The 26,072-nt window shown below is 39.7% G+C and overlaps 1 protein-coding gene across 1 annotated transcript in view; it reads left to right on the plus strand.

Annotated features, from left to right (window-relative positions):
• Positions 1-26,072, plus strand: part of LOC150077365 (adapter molecule Crk-like) — a 265,034-nt gene that overhangs the window by 226,173 nt on the left and 12,789 nt on the right. Inside the window, exon 7 of the mRNA XM_090386693.1 lies at positions 13,022-13,099. Within this exon, the coding sequence (XP_090242819.1) occupies positions 13,022-13,099 (78 nt within the window). The remainder of the gene's footprint in view (positions 1-13,021; positions 13,100-26,072) is intronic.

Genomic DNA, 26,072 nt, shown 5'->3' on the forward strand with positions numbered 1-26,072 from the left:
CTAGACAAAGATGGTAGGAAATTTAAAATCGAGAAAGGAGTTCGACAAGGAGACACAATATCTCCAAAGCTGTTTACTGCTGTCCTTGAGGAAGCTTTCAGAAGATTAGACTGGTTGCAGAAAGGAGTCAATGTGAACGGAGAGTACCTAAACCATTTACGATTTGCAGATGACATTGTGGTCATAAGCCACGATCCCAAAGAATTAGAGGAAAATCTTAATCAGTTAGTAAGGATTTTGGACTAAAGATGAATATGGCTAAAACAAAAGTAATGATGAACAAGTATGCCACAAAAAGGGAAATAATGATTGAAGGAGCAGTAATTGAAAAGGTGGAGTCATATACTTATCTGGGACAAGTTATTAGCTGTAATAATGATAAATGGCTGGAAGTCAAGAGAAGAATAAATTTTGGATGGATAGCATTCAGGAAATATAGTCACATACTGAAGAGCAATATCCCAGTTTGTCTGAAACGTAAAATAATGAACCAATGTATACTCCCCACCATGACTTATGGAAGTGAAACTTGGGCACTCACCAAAAGAATGGAAGAGAAGCTGAGAACTACACAGCGAAGAATAGAACGAATTATACTGGGAATCAGACTGTTAGATAAGAAGAGAAACACATGGATTAGGCAGCAAACTCAAGTAAAGGACATTCTTATCAAAACTAAAGAACTAAAATGGTCTTGGGCAGGACACATAGCTCGAAGACATGATGACAGATGGACTAAGAAAATAACAGAATGGTATCCAAGAGGAGCTAGAAGAAAACCTGGAAGACAAGGGTGGAGATGGATAGATGAAATTCATGAGTTTTTGGGTAGTAAATGGATGGCCAGTGCTCAATATAGAAGGAACTTTAAAGTTGCTGGAGAGGCCTTCATCCTGCAGTGGATTGAAAATGGCTGATGATGATGGCATGTGTGCAGAGCTTTTTCTAGCTACATCTAGCACACAGAATGCATTTCTGTGTGCTAGATGTAGGGAATGTGACAATCTTAAGTTAAAACCTGGCATACTATTGGGTAAGACTGAGTCTTAGAAAGTGAACTGATACCCTGGAGAGTAAAAAAATTTGTGATCTCAGCAGTTAATTATTTTTAGTTAAGGAGGATTTGGTTGAAGTGCATCGGGCATTGTGGGGGGTTGGTAAAATAAATGAGGGGAGAATATTTTCACTGATTTCTGAGACAAGAAATTAAATATTATGGAACAACAGTAGACTAGATCTTAAGTTTCCTGTTATAGAGTGGGCAGAGTTATTTTCAGAATTCAAGGAGGAATTGGATAGCCCTTTTTGATGATGGAAATACTTTTTTTTTTTTTTTTTTTTCTTTGTAAGGTGCAAAATAAGTTTTCTTCTTTCCATCATTATGCCATTAATACTAAGTGATTGGACAGTGTACTGAGTAATTAACAAGCTGTGAAGCAAAATTTAGGGTGGGACATTTACTGCATATCTGACAGATATAAAATTTTATGGCTAGAAGGTAAGGCCATAGAGTTATGAATGATAAAACATTATAATTGTAAAAGTTCAGCTGTACACACAGGCACATAGTGGAGCAGTTCACCCAAATCATAATGCACTCTGATACAATCCCAGAGGCTCTGACTCAAGGAATCACCTAACTGAAGGTTTGACTAAGACATCAGGAACCGGGTGAAGTATAGACTGATCACACTGTCTCCCAACAGTGTACAAGATGCTCACCAGTTGCATAACTAAGAAGATATCAGACCACTTAGAAAATGAGTACATCATGGATGTGCAGCAGAAGGGATGTAAGCAGATGGTCAAAGGATCCAAGGAATAATTGGCCATTGATGCTGGCAGTTATGGAGCAAGCCTACAAGAAGTACCATAACCTGCATGTGACCTATATCGACTATGCAAGCCTTCAACTCTGTGCCTCATAGCTGCCTGATAGAGACAGTGATGATCTACAAAATCAACTTGATAGTGACGCACTTCCTAGAAGCAACTCTAGTGAAATAGGGGACCACTATCAAAGTTGAGAACATCACAACCAGACCGATCCCCATCAGAAGAGGAATCTTCTAGGGAAATGCCCTGAGCTCACCATGGTTCTGTCTAGCACTCAACTCACTGTCCACCATGCTTAATAATAGTAAGTATGGATGTACCCCAAAAGAAAGGAGGAAGAACCTGTACACCCTCTCTCCCCTGATGTATGAGGATGACATCAAACTCTATGCCACAACTGAGAATCAACTCCAGCCACTACTCTGGATCACTGAAGAGTTCAGCACGGACATCAGGATGCAGTTTGGCCCAGACAAATGCAAGACCCATGGACTGTGTCAAGGAAATCCAGTTGGCCAGACCTACCAACTAAGGACCAGTGAAAAGTCTGAAACCATGAAAACTTATGCAGTTCCAGTACTAACATACTCCTACGGAATCATTAGCATTAGTAGAGGCATTTGATGTAAGAAAGCAAGCTTATGCAGAATCAGCCAAAAAAAAAAAATAATAATAATAATTAATAAATAAATAAAAAATAACCACTTGCACTTCACCCCTCTGTTCGTTCGAAATACCTGTCCAGCTGAGCCTTAAACTTATTTAGGCTATCAACTTCCACAACAAATTCCACCAACCAACCACCCGCTGGCTCAAGGCAAATTTCCTCACGTCTATCCTACATCTGTCTTTTCTCAATTTGAATTTATGCCCTCTCAGGTAATTATTCTGAGCAAGAGGAAGAATCCCATCAGCATTGAGCATGCTCAAACCATTCAAGGCTTTATACACCTCTACCAGATCACCTCGCTGGTGCCTAGTCCCCAGACACTGTAATTTGCAAAACTTAAGCCTTTCTTCGTAAGAGCACCCCTTTGTTCCATTCATTAATCTTGTTGCCCTTCTCTGTACTCGTTCCAGCATCTCTGCCTCCTTCTTGAAATGAGGCCTCCAGACCTGTACTCTAGGTGTGGCCTGACCATTGCCTTATACAAGGGAATAATCACCTCCTTATCCCTGCTAGAAAAATTCCTATATATCATCGACAATACACCATGAGCTACTCTTGCAGCCCGTCTGCACTGCTCAGAAAACTTCATATCTGCCTGCACAACCACCCCCAGGTCCCTTTCATTCTCTACCACTGTCAGTGTAGTACCACAGAGTTGATACGTTGCTCTGGGGTTGCTGTTTCCCATATGTAGTACTTTACATTTGTCAATGTTAAACTTCATTTACCACCTCTCAGCCCATCTGCTCAACCTGTTGCAGTAGCATAGTGTCAGTAGTGTCCTTGACAACCCTGCCAACCTTCGTATCGTCTGCAAACTTGGACAAGCTTGATATACCATCATCAATATCATTTATAAATACAGAAAACAATAATGGACCCAATACTGAACCCTGAGGGACTTCACTAATAACATTAGTCCACGATGAGCAGTGTCCATTGATTACCACTCTCTGTCTTCTCCCCCTCAACCACCCCTTTATCCATAGCAGCAATTTGCCTCCAATGCCACACTGCTCCAATTTGTGCAGCAGTCTTCCATGTGCAACAGTATCAAAAGCCTTTCTAAGATCCAAGTATATAATATCAAAGTTATTCCCTGCATCCAGTTCTTTTGTGACTGCATCATAGTATTCAATCAAAATTGGTCAGGCAAGACTTCCCCTTAACAAAACCATGCTGTGTCTGAGCTAAAACTGAAGTCTTGTCTAGATGATCCTGCAGTGCTTCTTTAACCAGTGCCTCCATTAATTTTCCAGGAACAGAAGTTAAACTAACAGGTCTATAATTACTTGTCGCCCCTTTGATCCTCCTTTGTGAATTGGGGTCACATTTGCACATCTCCAGTCCATGGGTACTTCCCCTGAGTCCAAGGAAGCTCTCATAATTATGGCTAATTCCATAGATTGGTCCAGTCATATATTGGACTGGTCCACAGATTGGAACAGTACCAAGTTGGAGGAGGTTATGAGATCAACTTTGATAATGATGACTAAGAGCCACTAAAACTATCTGAAGTGGCCATCGAGAGATTGACCACAGCCTGGAAAGATTGGGAGGCGATTGACTGACTTCGTTGAACAAGAGAAGGCGATTAAGAATCTGTGGGATTACTTCCAGGATAACAGAGCACCAATCTATGAAGCCATAAGAAAGAGACAAATTGCACGCAATGCTCAATCTTAACAAAGGGACCCCACTCACACAGAGAGAAAGATGGGCAATGAAGGCACTTGATTATAATGACCTCCATCAAGACTACATAGATAAAACGGCTTCCAATGCATGGACCATAAATGGGTGAATTTTCCCTGAGACCGAAGGGTTTGTGCTCTTCATCAAAGACTAGTTAATCATCACTAGGAACTACAGGAAATATATTGCTAAGGAACCCAGAGTGGCAGATGACACATGTCAATGATGCCACCTGGCCCTAGAAACAATCCAGCATATGACCGTGGGATGTAGGATGATCACCCAGATGAGTACACTCACAGACACAACCAGGTCACCAGGATGATACATTAAAGCTAGAACAAAAATACTAGTTGATCAACGAAAGTGTAACATATTACAAGTATGAACCTGGCTGTACTAAAGACCCTACTCACAAACTATACTGGGACTGTGCCATAATAATGGACAAGACAATCCTGCACAACAGACCAAACATAACTTTCATCAATAAGATAGAAAAGGCTGCCTATCTAATCAACATGTGTTCAACACCAGTAACTTCCAGAAACTGTATGAGGAAAAGATCAGGAAATACACACACACACACACACACACACACACACACACACACACACACACACACACACACCTAAGACATGAAGTTTAGATGTGGCATGTGGAATAAGTTCCACCCCTGATGGGTACTGGTACCAAGATGGGATGGTTGTGTCCGGTTACTATTATTATTGTTATTACTATTGGTTGAGGAACTCTCTTACTATCATACAGGTGTTCAGGATTGGAGATTTCTGGAGTTCCAAGTGTTCTCTGGAAGGCCTATTGCTGCTAGGTTCTCATAGAGATCTTTGGTGGCTGACACAGTGATCGGGATGGTTATTACTTATTCCACATATATATATATATATATATATATATATATATGTGGAATAAGATCATAATAACCGGGAATAAGTAATAACCATCCTGATCACTGTGTCAGCCACTAAAGATCCTCTATGAGAACCTAGCAGCAATAGGCCTTCCAGAGAACACTTGGAACTCCAGAAAGCTCCAATCCTGAACACCTGTATGATAGTAAGAGAGTTCCTCAACCAATAGTAATGATAATAGTAACCGGACACAACCATCCCATCTTGGTACCAGTACCCATCAGGGGTGGAAAAAATTCCATAAAGGAGAAAAGGTTAAAATAATAATTAGGCCTTATTATTGTCGAGAAATCTCTGACTATCCTGAAAGGTGGTAGGATAGTCAGCGATTTCTCGACAGTAATAGTAACTGGATACAACAACCACCCAACACACCTGGTGCCAGTACCCATTGTGTGTTGGAGGAACTCATTAGAATAGAGACTTAATCATAATAAGTAAGCAATAAATAATGTTATATAGTAAATGTAAGTAAGTAAATAATAAATAGTTAATAATGATAGGTAAATTTCAGTAAATACATTCAGACATATTTACATAATGAGATATATATATATATATACAATACAAGATAATTAGAAGTTTGAGTAGTTGATAAAACTGGGAGTAGCTAATGCTGATTCCATTCTCACCATTTGAGACATAGTCTTGCTTCACTGTTCATTGTGGCACTAGCTAGCTGGACAAGCAGTTCTAATGGATGTTTTTTGTGAAGCTCTGTGAAAAGAGATAGCTTAGCCTTATTATTTCACTGACAGATCAGAGTGGACTGCAGTCAGCTGAAGAAGTTGGCACAAAGGGAGGCCTGAGGTTTGAATAAGTTGGTGTAGAATTCCCTTTCTTAACACCTGGTCACTGACAAATTTGTTGAGGATCAGCATCAAGTGCTTGCTCACTTTTGAGTATTTGTTGCAGTAGAAAATGTAAGCAAGATGAAGACAGTTATGAGAGAAGCACAGCTTAGGGGCAGGATCCTCCAGCTGCAGGGGCCCCCAAAATGTGAGTGGGAAGAAATAATGCTGGTGAGGAGCTTAACTGTGATGGTAATCCTTCTTATCTGAATAAGTTCAGGCAGGCTTTGTATGGACAGAGTGCGAGTCATGGTTCTTCATTGAGGTGGAAGCTTTTGTTTATACATAGACATCCATTTGAGGAGCCAGAATTCTGTACAAAGATCGGTTTTATTGATGTGAGAGCAGGTGATGCCCAGGTTTCAGTTGTGATCAGGATTGGTGGGTAGACTACAGACAAAGTGTACTCCAATGCCTTGTTGTTTAACAAGGCATTGGAGTTGTGTGGAATGAATGAGCAGCAATTCCAGGTAATGATGGAATTGCAGCTTAGGGCTACCCCAAAGTCTGTATGTGTTTGGACCATGGGTATCTGGACATCATAACAAGGAAAGCTTGATAATTATAGGATTAAGTTTTAATGAGAATACCAAACATTCGGATTTCTTGATGTTGATTTTGAGTCTGAATTGTCTGAGATATCTGGGAGGTCAGATAAGGTGTTGGTGATCGTTACAGAGATTGTCAGTTTATCATTTGTGATAACTGAGATTGGCATTAGAACTTTCAAATTATCGGCATAGCTGATGAGATGAGATGAGATCAGATCAGATCTCTTATTGATGAATGGGGATATGAGGGCTGTGAAGAGGAGCCCAGAGGGAACACAACGGAAGACCATCAGAGATCTGTCTTGTGCAATTGCAGTTGTCAACATGGAGCTTTACCATTCTGTGGCATAAACATGAGGACAGAAACATTGCAGTTGTCAACATGGAGCTTTACCATTCTGTGGCATAAACATGAGGACAGAAAACTCTGCTCATATCCTCCAATGTAATAGTGGTATCCCAGCAACTTGAGAAGAACTGGAACATTAACAGAGTCACAGGCAGCTTCAGTATCAACATAAGTGACTGCTAGCCCAATGTTTTAAAAGCTGAGATGATGACATTTATTGCATTTAGGTTTGTGATAGTGGGTTTATGAAAGAGAGATTGAGTAGTGAATCTGTGAAGGCAAATTGGGGAGGATTTGCTTGGTCAAGCAAGGTTTAAGAGTCTTCTCTAGAAGCTTTAGAAGGTAGGATACATTTGTAATAGGTCTGAAGTGTCTGACTTAGGGTAGATGAGCTTCTTTTGGCTAATGGCTTTATGCTGTAGATGCTTCAATGGTGAGGAAAGAAGCAAATAGTGAAAACACAGCATTGAAAATTGAAGTTGACATCACCCTCTTCTAGCCATTGAAGATGGCTAGAAGAGGGTCAAGGATTGTACTGGCTTAAACATTTTATTATGAACTGCAAGACTCCATTGTCACTTGCCCTGCATGAGAAGGGAAAAGATTTGATAGCTGTAGTAAGTTGCTCTTTTGTGTTTCTGACAGATGTGGCTCATGATGGATTGTCATAATCATAAATGAGCACAATCAACATTAGCTTTGCTAGAAGAAGAGAAAGGTGTACATTGTGATTGGTGTTTTCATTAAACCCTGTAATGCCATTGATTGAGGTTGAGCTGTTTTGGAAATTTAGACAAGTCTCAGTATAGGACATTACAAGGAGTGTATTGTCACAATAGTATTTGGTAGCTCAATGGCACTTGCTGGCTGGACAGGAAATTCTCGTGGATATTTTTCCGTGAAGTTCTGTGAAAAGATGCTTGGCAAGCTTAACCCAATTATTACACTTACATATCAGAGTGGACTACAGGCAGCTTGAAGGAGTTGGCATGAACATAGGCCTTGAGGTTCAGGCAATTAAATTGGACCCAAACTCTAGAGAAAGCAATTTTTTATCCACATTCTGTGATTCTTTCCAGGCGTGATGTAGATGTTGTTTTAACGTAAAGTTATAGTCCAGATCAGGAGTCCACTTAGCTCTGGACCAGTTAAAGATGGAAAACTTTTTTTTGAGGCTGCATATTACACTGAGTGGACAGAAATCATGGGATACCTACCTAGTAATGGGTAGTAGGCCCACCTTTCACCCAGATAAGGACAGTCACATGGCAAGATATTGAGTCCACTAATTCATGAAAGCTTTCCACAGGTATTTCCATCCATGCTTGCTGCACTGCTTTCCATAAATCCATCACATTCCTGGGTGGAGGATCCAAAACTCTTACCGACCTTTCCATAGCATCCCAAATATGCTCCACAGGGTTTGTGTCAGTGAAGGGGAGGCCATTCCATGGTGGTAAATATTTGTGGAATGCTCTTCGAACCATGTTCTAGTCACCACGGCTCTGTGGTGAGGCACATTGTCCTGCTGGAAGAGTCCATTGCCCTGTGGGTGTATGATGACCATGAAGGGATGCAGATGGTCTGCAAGGATGGACACATAACCTGGACCGTTCATAGATGCATCTAGAAATACCAGAGGTCCCAATGTGTACCAGTTAAATGTGCCTCAGACCATTACCGACTGTCCACCTGCCTGAATCCTTGTTGACATGACGGGTGCATAGCTTTGTGCAGTTTCTTCCAGATACGCACCTTCCCGTCTACTCGAAATAACTGGAAACAGGACTGATCTAACCAGGAGACCATCTCCGATCATCCAGGGTCTAGTGCTGATGTTCTTTCGCACAGTTGAGGCGTAGAGTCCTATGTCTTGGTGTTAGCAATGGGACTCTGGTAGGTTGGTGGCTCCCATAACCTATTGCAGCTAATGATTGCCTGATGGTTTTGGTGGAGATGTTTCTGGCACCTTCCCTCATTGAAGTTGGCAGTGATTTGTGCCACTGTTGCTCTCTGGTTGGCTGAAACAATGTGAGACAGACATTGATAGGAGGGGTGACACTAGCGAGAGGAATGACAGTGTTACGTTGCCCAGGAACCAGATATCCCATGAATTATGTCCTTTCAGTGTATGCTGTTAGTGTTAAGCCATCTGATAATTAGAACAATAGAGATGGCTGATGCAGCTTGAATGCATTTTAGAAAGTCTAGGAATTTTGGACTAAATACCATTTTGGTTTTGAAGATATTTCTGATGTGGTAATTGGGGTTGTAGCAGGCTGCATTCACGATCAGCTTAGAATGCTGTTGTTGGAGGGTATTCCGATGGTGTATGTCACGATAGCAAAAATGAGATCCAAAGGTGCTCACCTCTGTTAGGAAAGTTGTCAGTTAATTTGGAGACTGGTACAAGAAAACTGTGGCAAAAGGGACAGTTTGTGATTCATTAAGAGTGGAGGCAAGTTGAAGTCTACACAGACTGTGCTGTGCAGAAGGATGAAGTGGATTGTAGTAGTAGTAGTGGCATGTGATGCAAGAAAGCAAGTGTATGAGCTTATGCAGCATTAGCCAAAAAAAAAAAAAAAGAAAAAAAACACACCATTCCCTCCAAATGCCTGTCCAGTTTCTCCCTAAATTTATTTAACCTATCAACTTCCACAACGACAGATGGAAGTTTCTTCCAGCAATTAACCACCCGCTAGCTAAAGGCAAATTTCATCACATCTATTCTACATCTGTCCTTTCTTAATTTGAATTTGTGCCTCCTTAGGTTCGTAATTTGAACAAGTGGAAGGATCCCATCAGAATTCAGCGTGCTCAACCCATTCAAGGCCTTATACACCTCAATCATATCACTGCGCAGGTGCCTAGTCTCCAGCCACTGCAATTTGCAGAACTTAAGCCTCACTTGGTAAGAGGATCCCTTCATTCCCCTCACCTCACCAATCTTGTTGCTCTTCTCTATACACGCTTAAGTAAATCTATATCCTTCCTAAAATGAGGCCTCCAGACCTGTATACGCAGTACTCAGGGCGTGGCCTGACCATTGCCTTATACATAGGGACAATCACCTCCTTCTCCCTGTTAGCAAAATTCCTATATATCATTGACAAAACCCCATGACCTGCCTTGGCAGCCTGTCTGCATTGCTCAGAAAACTTCTTATCTGACTGCACAATTACTCCTAGGTCTTCTTCATTTTCTACCACCTTAAGTGTAGTACCACACAGATGGTACGTTTCTCTGGGGTTACTTCTACCCATATGCAGTACTTTGCATTTGTCAAGGTTAAACTTCAGTTGCCACTTCTTAGCTCATCTCCCCAAATTATCTAGATCCTGTTGCAGTAGCACACTGCCATTACTGTCATTAACAACCCTGCCAACCTTTTTATCATCTGCAAACTTCGACATTAAGCCTGATATATCTTCATCAATATCATTGATAAATATACAAAACAACAGTGGACCTAACATTGAACCATGTGGGACTCCACTAATAACATTAGTCCACGAAGAGCAGCACCCATTGATTACCACCCTCTGTCTTCTCCCACTTAACCATCCTTTAATCCATTGTAGCAACTTACCCTTAATACCATTCTGCTCCAATTTGTACAATAGTCTTCCATGCGCAACAGTGTCAAAACCTTTCCTGAAATCCAAATATATGATATCAAAATTATTTTTTGCATCCAGTTCCTTTGTAACCACATCATAATATCCTATCAAATTTTGTCAGACAAGACTTTCCCTTAACAAACCCATGCTGTGTCTGAATTATTGCTGCAGTCTTGTCTAGATGATCCTGCAATGCATCTTTAACCAGTAATTCCATTATTTTCCATTACTTTAACCAGTAACTCCATTAATTACAGACCAGTTAGTTTAACAGAAGTTAAACTAACTGGTCTGTAATTACTCGTGTCACCCTTCGATCCCCCTTTGTGAATTGGGGATACATTTGCACATCTCCAGTCCGTGGGAACCTCCCCTGAGTCCAAGGATGCTCTCATAATTATGGCTAAGGATTTGCTTAGTTGCTCTGCCACTTCCTTTAATATAACTGGATAGATCCCATCCACCCCAGGTGCTTTTCTTATGTTTAACTTCAACAATTTCTCCTCCACTTTGCTTTCAGTTATTACAAAATCATTAAGTATCCTGCTACAATTTGATAACCTTCTGCCATTTTCAAACCTTAATAATTCCTCATGTGTGAATGTAGATGCAAAATACTCATTCAATTTGTTTGCTATCTGAGCAGGATCATCAACAGTCAAACCATCGACGTCAAGTGGACCAATCAGATTCATCCCCTTCCTTTTAGAGTTTATATAAGTAAAGAAATCCTTGCTGTTTTTTTAGCATCTTTTGCCAAGGATTTCTCTTAATCTGCCTTCGCCTGCCTAACCTCCTTTGTGACCTGATTACAGACTAGCTTATATCTGCCATAGGCTTCTGAGTCGCTTGATAATTTATATGCATCCCATGCATTTTTCTTCTCTGTTACGAGTCTCATTAGATAACCATTTAGGCCTAAACCTTGAACAATATTTCTTAATAGGTATGAAACTTTTAGTAGTATCCACGATTAATTCCTTGAATGCTTCCCACTTAGAATTTACCGTTGGTAACATCGTCAGTTGATCCCACTGTACAGAATTTAAAAACTGTCGGAGACCACTGTACTCACCTTTACGTAAGCAAAAACCCTTTCCTTTACCCCTGATGGTAATTATATCTTTAAGTAAATCCCACATCAGTACACTGTGATCACTGCCACCTAGTGGTTCCTTTATATGCAAATTCTTAATATACGAATGATCACTGCTGATAACCAGATCAAGAGTATTACTTTCTCTGGTTGCTTCTTGAACATGCTGCTGCAGAAAACAATCATCCAATAAATCCACAAAAGTCTGACTAGTGTGTGAGTGACCAACCCACAAGTTCCAGTCAATATCTGGGAAGTTAAAATCCCCCATTATAAGACATTCTGATTTACTAGCCCACTCTATTTCTCTGTACAATTGTTCACTGTACTCATTCGTGTCATTAGGCCCATAACACACTCCTACTCTTATTTTTGCTTTCGCAGTGCTTATGTCACACCAAACTGACTCAACAGTGCATCTATATCAACTGGATGCACTTCTTTTGATTTTGTTTTTCTTAATTAACAGCATAACACCTCCTCCCTTTCTATCCTGTCTATCCTTTCTGTACACAGTTTATCCTGTTGGCAGCATCCATAACAGTTTTGTGTGTGGGAGAGGGAGGAATATAGATCATAGTAATATCAGTTAGATTACCATTGCATTTAAAGGTTCATTTTGTATGGTCTCACTGAATCTTTCTGCAAGTGATTTGTGTACTCTCTCGTTAGCCATGTTTCAGCGAGATATAGAGGATTGATTTTGTTTGGAAGGAAGGAAGGAAGGTTTGCTGAAGACTTTGAAGCTTGTTCTTTTCACATTCTGATACATTGATGACTGGTGCAGTCCAGAATTTATGGATAAGAATGCATGGTCTCAACATTGGCTTATGCATTTTTCATATTGGAGGTCTATTAATCAGAACTACTCAGAACTGCAAGAACTACTAATCAGAACTGCAAGCTTGGCAGTTGGTGGTTGCAACCTGTGGCAAGTGGTGCGGAGCATCATTCAGTAAGAATAGATTGCTGGCTTGTGGATGGAAGTAGTGGAACTGAATCTGTGCGGCAGAGGTGTGGCATTCATAGAATGGGCAGATTAACATGTTGAACAGCCAGAATGATGGTGCTGTTATGATACAGTAGTGTTCATTCTCACACTGAATTTTCTTCAAAAATTCAGTGTGAGATTCTACACTCTTCACTAGGAGCTGTGAGACTGCAGATGATATAGATCTTTTTTGTGGTGGCAGAAATTTGACCAGCTGTAATGTTGGATGCAAATCGAGCGACAAGTATGCTCTTCTGTGATAATATAGTAAATTTTAAAATACTGAGTGTAAGAAATATTCCCTAAATTTAATATTCAATAACTTAAAATTATATAATTTCTTCATATAACGATTCTTAATTTAGTTGTTAAATTCCCAAATTATACTTTTTCACTCACCAGCCTAATGATCTCCTTTTTTGAACTTTAGAGAAAATTGCCAGCATTCGCAAAGGTTAAACAAGCACGTGTACCAAATGCATATGACAGAACTGCATTAAGATTGGAGGTAAGAATTTAGTATTTCAAATATTTAAAATTGAAATTATATTATCCTTTTTAAACTACTACTCAATGCTTGAAGTCAGAATCCTTCTTCTCAGAATCCTGAAATCTACTGTGCCATTTTTTTTGCAGACTTAAACTACTCCCGAGCTTCTGTTAACACATTTGCTATCTGAAAACAAACTTGGATCAAAACAAACTGCAAACTTGGTTCAACCCAAATATTCATCCATTGAATTGCAGATTTCCTTTACAGCACTCATTTATTGAGTGCTGTAAAAGGAAAAAAGTGCATGAAATGAACAACTGAGTGATATCAGCTTACTGATTGAACCATGGGCTATTGCATTATGGCTTGTGTTTTGCTTAGCATCAATTTCAGTCTCATACTTTCTTTGCTTATGATAATTTTTCACAAGAAGAAAAGAGAATTTTTTGAACATTATGCTTGTTGAAGTTAAATTCTTTAGTTTGTGAAAAACAACATCTTTCTTAGTGTGTATCTGCTGATAAAATTTTGTATTAAAAAGTTTTCCTCTGAAATTTTACCCTAAAGGGTTGTTATAATGGATCCACACCCTGAGACACCAGGACTGAAAAGGGACAGGGATGAACAGTATGTTGAAGCTGTTGACATTGAATCAGTCATTACAATATGACATCTGATACTGAAATAGAATTCTATTCAAGTGATTTGGATTCTAAATCTTGTGTTTAACAAGAAAAATGGCCACTGTAGGAGAGTACATTGAAGAACTGTGCTGCTCTGCATTTTCTGTAAAGCTGAAGAATGTTTACCCGAGAATACACACAAAGAAATGTTTCTGGTGAATGTTGAGAACTGTTCATCACAGAAGGCTATTTACAGCCTGGTTTGAAAAAATTTCACAAGGATGCCAAGTGTGAACAGCACACTTGTTTGTATCAAATCAGTGAACTGAGTGATAATGGGCAAGTATCGACAGTGTAGCAGATGCTATGGGATATTCTCATGGTTTAACCTATAACAGCAGTGACGGACCATTTTCAGTCTATATGTAAAAAAAATGAGTTGAAACAAAAATTGAATGATTTTGACATGCTGCAAGGAAAAACTGACTGAAATTAGTAAATAGTTTCAATGATATTAGAAAAAGGTGATAATATTTGAAAATTATTAATGAGAAACTTATTGCACAATTTTGGAAACTTTGTGCTTATGATTTTTTACTGCTAGACCATAAAACATTTGTCTTCAACTAAAAATTAGTTTTCGATAGTACAGTATAGAACCTGTGTGTGTGTGTGTGTGTGTGTGTGTGTGTGTGTGTGTGTGTGTGTGTGTGTGTGTGTGTGTGTGTGTGTGTGTGTGTCCGTTTATTCTGTGATGTATGCTACTGGTTCACCATCATTGTTACTAATGATGCATGATTAGCTCAAATTTTGAAGTGTAGGCAATGGATTCCCAGAAAATTCACTTCCTAAAATGAGACTTCTAGACTTGTATGCAGTACTCAAGGTGTGGCCTGACCATTGCCTTATACAAGAGGATAATCACCTCCATATCCCTGCTAGCAAAATTCCTTTATATCATTGACAAGACCAATGACCTGCTCTGGCAGCCTATCTGCACTACTCAGAAAACTTCATATCTGACTGCACAATTATCCCCAGGTCTCTTTTATTCTCCGCGTCCCTGAGTGTAACCACACAATTGGTACATTTCTCTGGGGTTAGTGGTACCCATATGCACTTTGAATTTGTCAATGTTAAACTTCAGTTGCCACTTCTCAGCCCATCTGCCCAACATTTCTAGATCCTGTTGCAGTAGCATACTGTCATTACTGCCATTAACAACCCTGCCATCCTTTGTGTCATCTGCAAACTTTGACATTAAGTTTGATATACTTTCATAAATATCATTGGTAAATATACAAAACAACCATGGGCTCAAAACCGAACCCTGGGGGACACCACTAGTAACATTTGTCGACGAAGAGCAGTGTCCATTGATTACCACTCTGTCTTCTCCCACTCAGTCATCCTTTTATCCATTGTAGCAACTTGCCCTTAATGCCACACTGCTCCAATTTGTACAGTAGTCTTCGATAGGCAACAGTATCAAAAGCTTTCGTGAAATCCAAGTATATGATATCAAAATTATATTTTGCATCCAGTTCCTTTGTGACCACACCATAGTATCCAACCAAATTGGTCAAACAAGACTTACCCATAGCAAACCCATGCTGTGTCTAAATTATTACTGCAGTCTTGTCTATATAATCCTGCAATGCTTCTTTCACCAGTGATTCCATTATCCATTGCTGGAACACCAAAAATGGTTAAATGACTGCAATCTGGAGACCTCCTTATTGAAACAACCAACTCCAAACATTCCGAGTGGCTGCTCAAAACTACGACATCCGGTGGGCTGCCAGTATCTGTTACTCCACACAACACTCTAAATTCCTCAAAAGCCGTCATAACAGAATGGGATCTACTTACAGTATCTGAAGAGGAATTAGTTCAAGAACTGAATAATCAACAAGTAATCAGCACCAAATGTATAATGACTAAAAAAGATGGAAATCTCATCCCAACTAGATCAATCATTTTCAATCATTAACTTTCAGTACCCAAATTTACCATCCTTGGTAAAAGCTGGCTATTTAAACTGCCAAATTCGGCCTTATATCCTGAATCCCATTCATTGTTTTAAATGCCAAAAATATGGACACTCCCAACAAGCATGCAAAGGTAATGCCATGTGTCTTATTTGTGGTTCCAAGGAGCTTACACAAGCAGACTGTTCAGCCTTGAGTCCCAATTGTCCCAACTGCAAAGAAAGTTGAAAAAGAATTTAAGGTGTTTTAGGAGTATAGTTAAATTTGATGAGCTTGAAGTGCTAGTCAAGACATCAAAGGCAGGCAAACACAGACATAAGCAGTGCAGAATTGAAATTTGGGGAGTAGGTTATGTACAGAAAGGATAGACTGGACAGGAAGGGAGCAGGGGTTATGCTGTTAGTTTAAGAAACACATAAAATCTAAGGAAGTGCATCTGATTGATGTTGGTGGACAATGCAATGTTGAGTATGTTTGGTGTGACGTAAGCACTGGGAAAGGAAAAATGAGAGTAGGTGTGTGTTATAGGCCTAATGAATCTGATAAGTATAATGAGCAAATTGTGCAGAGAAATAGAGTGGGCCAGTAAATCAGAATATCTTATTATGGGGGATTTTAACTTGCCAGATATCAACTGGAACTTGTGGGTTGGCCACTTGCACACTAGCAAGACTTTTGTGAATTTATTGGATGACTGTTTTCTTCAGCAACACGTTCGAGAGGCAACCGGAGGGAGTAATACTCTTGATCTGATTATCAGCAGTGATTATTCATGCATTAAGAATTTGCAGATAAAGGAACCACTGGGTGACAGTGATCACAATGTACTGATGTGGGAATTACTTAAAGATGTAACTACCATCAAGGCTAAAGGAAAGGGATTTTGCTTTTGTAAAGGTGACTACAGGAGTCTCAGACAGTTCTTAAATTCTGTACAGTGGGATCAACTGATGATGTTGCCAATGTTCAATTCTAAATGGGAAGCCTTCAGGAACTTAATTCTGGAGGCTACTTGGCTTTTCATTCCAAATAAGAAATACTGTTCAAGGTTTAGGCCTAAATGAAATGAAATGATATGGATGTCAGGTGAACTGAGGCTCATGGCAGAGAAGAAAAAGGTATGGGATGCATATAAATTATCAGGTGACACAGAAGCCCATGACAGATATAAACTAATCTGTAATCAAGTCACAAAGGAGGTTAGGCAGGCGAAGGCAAAATATGAGAAATCCTCGGCAAAGGACGCAAAGAAAAACACCAAAGATTCCTTTACTCATGTAAACTCTGTAAACTCTAGAAGGAAAGGGTTGAATCAGATTTGACCACTTAACATAGATGGGTTGACTATTGATGATCATAGTCAGGTAGCTGATAAACTGAATTAGTATTTTGTATCTACATTCACACCTGAGGAGTTATTAAAGAAGGGGAGTGCCAGAAGTTTATCAAACTCTAACAGGGAGCTAAGTGATTTTGTAATAACTGAGAGCAAAGTAGAAGAGAAATTGTTGAAGTTAAACATAAAACAGGTACCATGGGTGGATGAGATCTATCCAGTTATGTTAAAAGAGGCAGCCATGGAAGTAAGCAAACCCTTAGCCATAATTATGAGAGATTCCTTGCACTCAGGTGAGGTTCCCATGGACTGGAGGTGTGCAAATGTTATCACCAATTCATCACAAAAGGGATTCACAAAAGGTGACACAAGTAACTATAGACATGTTAGTTTAACTAGTGTTCCGGGGAAAATAATGGAATCACTGGTTAAAGAAGCATTGCAGGCTAATCTAGACAAGACTATAGTAATAGTTAAGACAGTAGACAGTAGTTAAGACAGTAGTTAACAAAAATCAATCAGATGAATCATCCTCAACTATACCTAAATGAACCACATCATCTTACAAAGGGATTGCAGAGGTTTTCGTTGTAACACTGAATAATATTCAGTACCTAATTAACCGATATTCTCCAGTTGACCTTTGTTTACAGGAAACTTACCTAACCTTACAAATATCTCCTTCGGTAAAGAACTATTGCCTTTATCGAAGAGATCGAAATACTGCTAATGCTGCCCATGGTGGTGTAGCATCATCATCATCAGCCATTTTCAATCCACTGCAGGATGAAGGCCTCTCCAGCAACTTTCCAGTTCCTTCTGTTTTAAGCACTGGCCATCCATTTACTACCCACAAACTCATGAATTTCATCTATCCATCTCCGCCTTTGTCTTCCAGGTTTTCTTCTAGCTCCTCTTGGATACCATTCTGTTATTTTCTTAGTCCATCTGTCATCATGTCTTCGAGATGTGTCCTGCCCAAGACCATTTTAGTTCTTTAGTTTTGATAAGAATGTCCTTTACTTGAGTTTGCTGCCTAATCCATGTGTTTCTCTTCTTATCTAACAGTCTGATTCCCAATATAATTCGTTCCATTCTTCGCTGTGTAGTTCTCAGCTTCTCTTCCATTCTTTTGTTGAGTGCCCAAGTTTCACTTCCATAAGTCATGGTGGGGAGTATACATTGGTTCATTATTTTACGTTTCAGACAAACTGGGATATTGCTCTTCAGTATGTGACTATATTTCCTGAATGCTATCCATCCAAAATTTATTCTTCTCTTGACTTCCAGCCATTTATCATTATTACAGCTAATAACTTGTCCCAGATAAGTATATGACTCCACCTTTTCAATTACTGCTCCTTCAATCATTATTTCCCTTTCTGTGGCATACTTGTTCATCATTACTTTTGTTTTAGCCATATTCATCTTTAGTCCAAAATTCTTACTAGCTGTGCATAACTGATTAAGATTTTCCTCTAATTCTTTGGGATCGTGGCTTATGACCACAATGTCATCTGCAAATCGTAAATGGTTTAGGTATTCTCCGTTCACATTGACTCCTTTCTGCGACCAGTCTAATCTTCTGAAAGCTTCCTCAAGGGCAGCAGTAAACAGCTTCGGAGATATTGTCTCCTTGTCGAACTCCTTTCTCAATTTTAAATTTCCCACTGTCTTTGTCTAGTCTAATAAAGGAGGTAGCACTCTAATATATTTTCTTCAAAATCATAATATATGGGGTATCAATGCCTTGTCTTTCCAGTGCCCGAAACATTGCCTTATGCTGTACGGAGTCAAATGCCTTTTCATAATCCACAAATGCCAGGCATAGTGGTGTTTTATATTCATTTGCTTTCTCCATTAGCTGTGATATTACGTGAAGGTGATCCGTAGTTGAGAATCCTGTCCTAAAGCTAGCTTGCTCTTTCGGCTGATTCTCATCAAGTATTCTTTCTAATCTGTTAATAATGACCCTTGTGAACAACTTGTAGATGTGGAATAACAAGCTAATTGGTCTATAATTTCCAATTTCTGATTTATCTCCTTTCTTATGCAGCAAAACTACGATTGCATTATTCCACTGCTTAGGCGTCACACCTTTTCTAATGCACTTTGTGAAGAGCCTTGCCAGTTTTTGTGTTATGTCTCTTCCTCCCAATTTTAACAACTCTACAGTAACTTCATCTTCCCCCGGGGCTTTCTGATTCTTCATTTTCTTCAATGCATGTTCTATCTCTTTATGAAGAATATCGGGTATGTCGTATGTGTTGCTACTTTGCAATCCATCTTCCCCACTGCTGGCATCATTCCCCTGCTCCTTGTATAATTCTCTATAGTAGTCTTCTGCTATTTGAATTATGCCTTCTCTGCTGTTTAAAAGTACACCATCGCTATTCTTCAGTTTCAGTATTATTTGTCTTTCTGTATTACTGCTCATGGCTGCTGATTTAAATCCTTTATTTTCACTTAATGCTTGTTCTACTTTTCTTGTGTTAAATCTTCTTATGTCCTCTCTGAGTCTCTTTCTAATGGCTTTGCATAGCTCAGTATACTCAGTTTTCTCCCTGTCAGTGTTTTTCTTGCTTTTCATTTGTCATCTTCGGTTCATCATGACGTGTTTCTTGACTAATTTTTTCTTCCTTGGATTTCTTTTTCCCTATTGGTTTCTTGGGCTTTATCACTTTCAGAAAGTTGTAGTATTCCTCGTCGATATCTTGGTCCTGAGCAGTCTGCAGAAGCTCGAACTTGTTCTTAAGTTCCAGTACATACTGCTTTTTCTCCTCTTCTGTTATCTCAAAGACCTTTGTATTATTTTTCTTGAGTCAGTTTTTTTCCTTTCCTCTCCTACATGTATATCAAGTGTACATCTTACCATTCTGTGATCACTTCCAACATTTACCTTATTCAGGACGGTAACATCATTCACAATATATCCTCTGTTAGTGAGGATGAAGTCGATTTCATTAGTTGTTAATCCATTTGGACTCTTCCATGTCCACTTTCTGTTCACCCTTTTCTTGAAAAAAGTGTTCATTGCTGACAGTCCTTGAGATTCTGCAAATTCCACAAGTCTTTCACCTCTTTCATTTTTTTCACCAATTCCAAAATTTCCTATAGTTCCCCTTTCTGCGCTGTTTTGTCTTTTTCCAAACCTTAGCATTGAAGTCTCCCATAATAATAGTGTAGTGGGTTTTCTGCTCATCTAGAAGACTCAATTTCGGTGTACATTTCTTCAACCTCTTCATCATCATGGCTCGATGTTGGTGCATACATCATAATCTTTAGCTTGTACCTCTTAGAAATCTTGAGTATTAGTCTTGACACCCTTTGTGATCTACTTTTGAATTCCAAAATGTTGTTTTTAAAATCTTTATGGACCAGAAACCCAACTCCACCTTCACTCCTTTCACTATTTCCATTGGTGTACAGCAGATTTCCACTTGATAAACGTATAAGTGATTCATTTCTTCTTCTTGTTTCAGCCAAACCAATGATATTCCAATTCACATTTTCTAATTCCTTTTCCAGCTCTAATATCCTGTCTTCACCGATGAGTGATCTTACGTTATAACAGGCCAGGTTCAGTTTCCGTGCATGGCAGCCTGGTCGTACCCACAGATTCTTAGCACCCTCTGCTTCCACTTGGATTACTAGGATTGCTACACCACCTTCCGGTGGTGTAGTAATCCTAGTAAACTCGAAGATTCCAATAAACATATCCCTCTTCAAACTGAAATAGAAGCTGTTGCTGTTTGTATAACTCTCCATAGTGCAATAACACTTGTCTCAATCTACCTACTGCCAAACTGTACTTACTCTTTAAAAGATCTTGAAGACCTTTTTATATAGATACCTCCATCTTTCTGTATATCAGGGGACTTTAACGGGCACCACCCCTTATGGGGCTCTTCTAAATTAGATAGACTGGGTAGCCTAATTGAAAGCTTTTTAGAGGCACCAAATCTCACTATACCCAATACTGGTGCACCGACACACGTACAGCTCCCACCAGGACACACCTCAGCAATAGATCTCTTAATTTGTTGACCAGTACTGGTCCTGACCCTAGAGTGGTATGTAATAAATGATCCCATGGGCAGTGATCACTTCCCAATAGTATGCATTTTTTTGATAGCACAGCCTCATTCAACTCAACCCTGCAGAAAATAGAAATTTGTCCAAGCAGACTGGGCAAAATTTCAATCATCAATCGCCCTTGATGCGTAAAAAATCTGCCTCCAGCATATTGTTAATGTGACAGATTACATCACGTTGCATCTTCTAAATGTGTCTAAAGACACAATACCACTATTAAATCTGCCAGGCTCAAAGCATTATAATTACTGGTGGAATGAGAAATGCACCAAAGCAGAAAATAAAGCCTGGAATTTGTTTTGGCAATATCCGAGCACAGGTAATCTCATTAATTATAAGAAATTAAGGGCAAAAGCAAGCCAAGAAAGAATCCTGGACCCGTTTTGCATCCAGTTTTCACAGAAACACTGATCCCAAAATAATATAGAAAAAAATTAGACAGCTGTCTAGTAAGTTTCCTACCATCCCTTCTCCAATCCTCTCCTGGAATGGGCAAGATCTATCTAATCCCATAGATATAACTAATGCGTTGGGGAATACTTTTGCAGAAATCTCAACAACATCAGCCTTATACTACCTCATTCCAACAAATTAAAAACACTAAAGAAAAGCATGCTATTAATTTTCAAATGTCTGCCTTCTTCCATATAACAAACTTCTGCAATATTCTGAACTGTTATGTCTTTAGAACAGCCCGCAATGGTGCTGCCGGGACAGATGGGATTTATTATGTCATGCTAAAACATCTTGATGACAAAGCTTTGCGCCTCCTCCTGTTCTTTTACAATCATATATTTTTAGAAAATATTTTTCCAGCTTCTTGGTATCACTGTACAGTTTTGGCATTCTTGAAGCCTGGAAAAGATCCATCCAACCCCTATAGCTATACACCCATATCTCTCTCAAGCTGCCTCAGCAAAATCCTTGAGAAAATTATCCACAAAAGACTTGTGTGGATCATTGCTCAGACTATGAGGCAACCTTCCTATATTTGTTCAGAACTTTTTACGTACTAGATCATTTCAAGTTTGATACCAACATGCCCTTTCCACAACTTTCATCCAGGAAGGTGTTCCACAGGGATCGGTACCGAGTGCCACTCTTACTCTTAGAATAAATTCTATCGCTAAGCAGCTTCCAAATACAGTTGACACTTACCTTTATGCAGATGACCTTTCCATCTCCTGTCATTCTCAAGGAATGAGGTCTATTGTAAGGCAGTTTCAGATATCACTTAATAAAATGCAACGATGGGCAAGCCTCAAAGGCTATCGACTCTCGCAGAAGAAAACAGTTGCTATCTATTTTTGTAGACAATGCAAACTTCATCCAGATCCTGAACTTCAAATTTCTAACATCTCCATCCTAGTCACCAGTAACATCTGATTTCTAGGATTAACCCTTGACAGTAAGTTAAATTTCCTAGATTACATTAAAAATGTACAGACTTCCTGTCTAAAAAAGTTAAACATACCCAGAGCTTTATCTGGCCAAATGTAGGGTGCAGAGCGTACCTCCCTGCTTTGGTTATACAGGGCATTAATCAGATCCAGTCTCGATTATGGTGTTACCATCTATGATTCTGCCAGAAAGAGTGCATTACACTGGCTTGATCCCATTCAGCACAGTGCTTTGAGAATTGCAATTGTGCATTCAGAACGTCACCAGCACATAGTCTTTAGATTGATGCTCATGAACCCCCACTAACTTTATGCAGGAAAACACTGTTACTGAAATATGCTGTCAAGATACAAAGTTGTGCCTCTCATCCTGTTCAGTCATACCTTTTCAACCCACTGTTAGAAAACCTATACAGAAACAAACCTAGCATAGTAAAACCAGCTGGTCAGGTGCAGGTTTGGAATACTTCCATCCATTCCGTACAACAGACAGCAACTTATACTCAACCACCATGGGCTCCTCCTCATCTTCCAACCTGTGAACTTACCTCTGTCAATGGAGAAAGAATATTTTGCAAGCATCAAATGTCAAACAACTTCATGCAGTTCACACTCAAAGATATATTGATTTCTCCCCAATTTATACAGATTGCTCCAAATCTAATTCAAATGTTGGAGCAACTGCAGTGTTTTCTAATACAATTGTATCAGTATCCCTTCCATCAGAATTTAGTATCTTTTCTGCTGAATTATATGCAATCAAACTAGCTTTATAAAATCTCTGTTCTGACCGTTCCTTAAAATCTGTTATTTGCACTGGTTCCCTCAGCTCAATCATGTCGTTATGTAATTCCACAAATAAAGTTCACCCTGTTCTAGATGAAATCAGAAGCTTATTACTTCAAATTAAAGAACACCACCAACTGGTCACTTTTTGTTGGATTCCAGCACATTCTGGTATTTTAGGCAATGAACTGGCTGATAAAGCTGTAAAAATTCCAACTACCTTAGATTTAACAAATATCCCTGTTCCAGCATCAGATTATGCACTAACTGTTTATGCTGTCACAATGGACAGAACTCTCAGACTAATAATAAACTCTTTCAGTTTAAACAAGATCCGAAAATTTGGTGCTCCAGTGTCCGTACATCAAGACGAGAAGTAGTCCTTTCAAGGGCAGAATAGGTCATACCCACTTTCATTTACTCACAGGAGATGCTCCACCACAGTGTACACATTGTTCTAACAATTTGACTGTTAAACATATTCTCAATGGCTGCCTCTACTACAGGGTGATTCACTACCAGTGCAAAAAACTTGCAGGAGGTGTAGGGGCACAAAGATGAATCGGAATCACATAGCATTGCAGGGTCCGAAATGCCTTCGTCATGCAGTAGAGGACGTTTAACGGGAGGTCGCGTGAACAGCAATCCCGCTTGAAGTCAGCATTTGCGAACCGGTTCCCGAGGCAGTAGGATGGACAAGTATTCGAATGTTGAACTGGCCGACATGCACCTCGCGTATGGAGCTGCGGACTGTAATGGGCGTGCCGCTCTGTGCTTGTACCAGGAACATTTCACGCACAGGCGTGCTCCTCATCATACGATTTTTGCGCGTGTGCACAGAAGGTTACGTGAGACTGGTTGTTTCCCGAGAGGTACCATGAATTGAGAGCGAACGACGAGGATGCCAGACAATGAGGAGAATGTCCTACATCTTGTAGAAGGCAATCCGAGTACGAGTACTCGAGCGATAGGCCAACGATTGGGTATTTCCCAATCCACTGTATGGAGGATACTGTCAACGAAACAAATGAGTTCATACCATCTGCAACGCATCGAATCATTGGAGCCTGCGGATTATCCACTCCGGAGGACATTTGCTACTTGGTTCACAAATGCTGACTTCCAGCGGGATCGCTGTTCACGCGACCTCCCGTTCAGCATCCTCTACTGCGTGACGAAGACATTTCGGACCCTGCAATGCTATGTGATTCTGATTCGTCTCTGTGCCTCCTGCACTTCCTGCAAGTTTGTCGCACTGGTAGTGAATCACCCTGTATAAACAAGACAGAACTTCATCCTTGATCTTACTGGTTAATCTTCGTAAACTCCAAGATTAATTCCTTGAATGCTTCCCATTTAGAATTTTCTTTTGGTAACATCATCGGTTGGTCCCACTGTATAGAATTTAAAAAATCTCTGAGACCACTGTAGTCACCTTTACGAAAGCAAATACCCTTCCCTTTACCTCTGATGGTAGTAATATCTTTAAGTAAATCCCATATCAGTACATTATGACCACTTCCACCCCCGGGTTCCTCTATCTGCAAATCCTTAATGCATGATTACTGCTGATAACCAGATCAAGTGTGTTACTCTCTTTGTTTGCCTCTTGAACATGCTGCTGCAGAAAACAATCATCCAATAGATCCACAAAACTCTTGCTAGTGTGCGAGTGACCAACTCACAAGTTCCAGTCAATATTTGGGAAGTTAAACACCCCTATTATTAGACATTCTGATTTTCTGGCCCACTCTGTTTCTCTGTGCAATTGTTTGTTGTACTCAATAGTGTCATTAGGCTTATAACACACTCCTACTCTCATTGTTGCTTTCCCAGTGCTTATATCACACCAAACTGACTCAACATTGCACTGTCCAACTATATCAACTAGATGCACTTCCTTAGATTTTGTTTCTTAACTAACAGCATAACCCCTCCTCCCCCTCTATCCCATCTATCCTCTCTGTACAGATTATACTCCCTAAATTACAATTCTGCATTCCTTATATCTGTGTGAACTCCACATCTCTGATATCCCAGCAATATCCACCTTTGATGCCTTGACCAGCACTTAAATTTCATCAAATTTATAAACTCTACTCCTAGCATTGGTATACATGCAAGTATTCATGCATCTGTTCTTACTCTTAGTTATTCTAACACAGCCCATGTATTTACTTGTTTCACGACTCCCAGCAGTTCCTGAAATCCTCAGCAACTTCTTTCCGGGCTGCTACTTATTACAATAGAAGCACTGCAAGAATCACTTCCACCTCTGTCTGCCGCTACTGTTAATCTAATAGTCTGCAAATCTGCCCAAGCTAGCAGTTTTCCGATCCACCTAACTTTGCCTCGATAGCATCAGCAAATATTCTTGCACCCTTTCTATTTAAGTGTATGCCATCACTGTAGAAGCAATCTCTCCTGCTAATAAGTACAGACCATGCTGAGAAAAATTCTACCCCTTGAGCCTTGCACAATCTCTCCAGGGCCAAATTGATTGAGATGACAAGGCTCTCATCATATACTCCCTTCTATTATGTGTCTGCAGAATTGCAGAAACTTTTAAATTTAACCCTAACTCTCGACTTTTTTTCAACATTGACCTGTACTTGTTGAGTAAATCCACAGGTCTCCTACATTTAATATCATTAGTGCTAATGTGTACAATGATATCACCTTTTGTGCCCTTAAAAGATATCGTCTCTACAGTGTCATCAACATTTGTTCCAGGCAGACATTCCCTGGTCCTATTCC

Source organism: Mastigoproctus giganteus, chromosome 12 (genome assembly GCF_048544385.1).
Source record: "Mastigoproctus giganteus isolate SK-2022 chromosome 12, ASM4854438v1, whole genome shotgun sequence".
Taxonomy (NCBI): Eukaryota; Metazoa; Arthropoda; class Arachnida; order Uropygi; family Thelyphonidae; genus Mastigoproctus; species Mastigoproctus giganteus.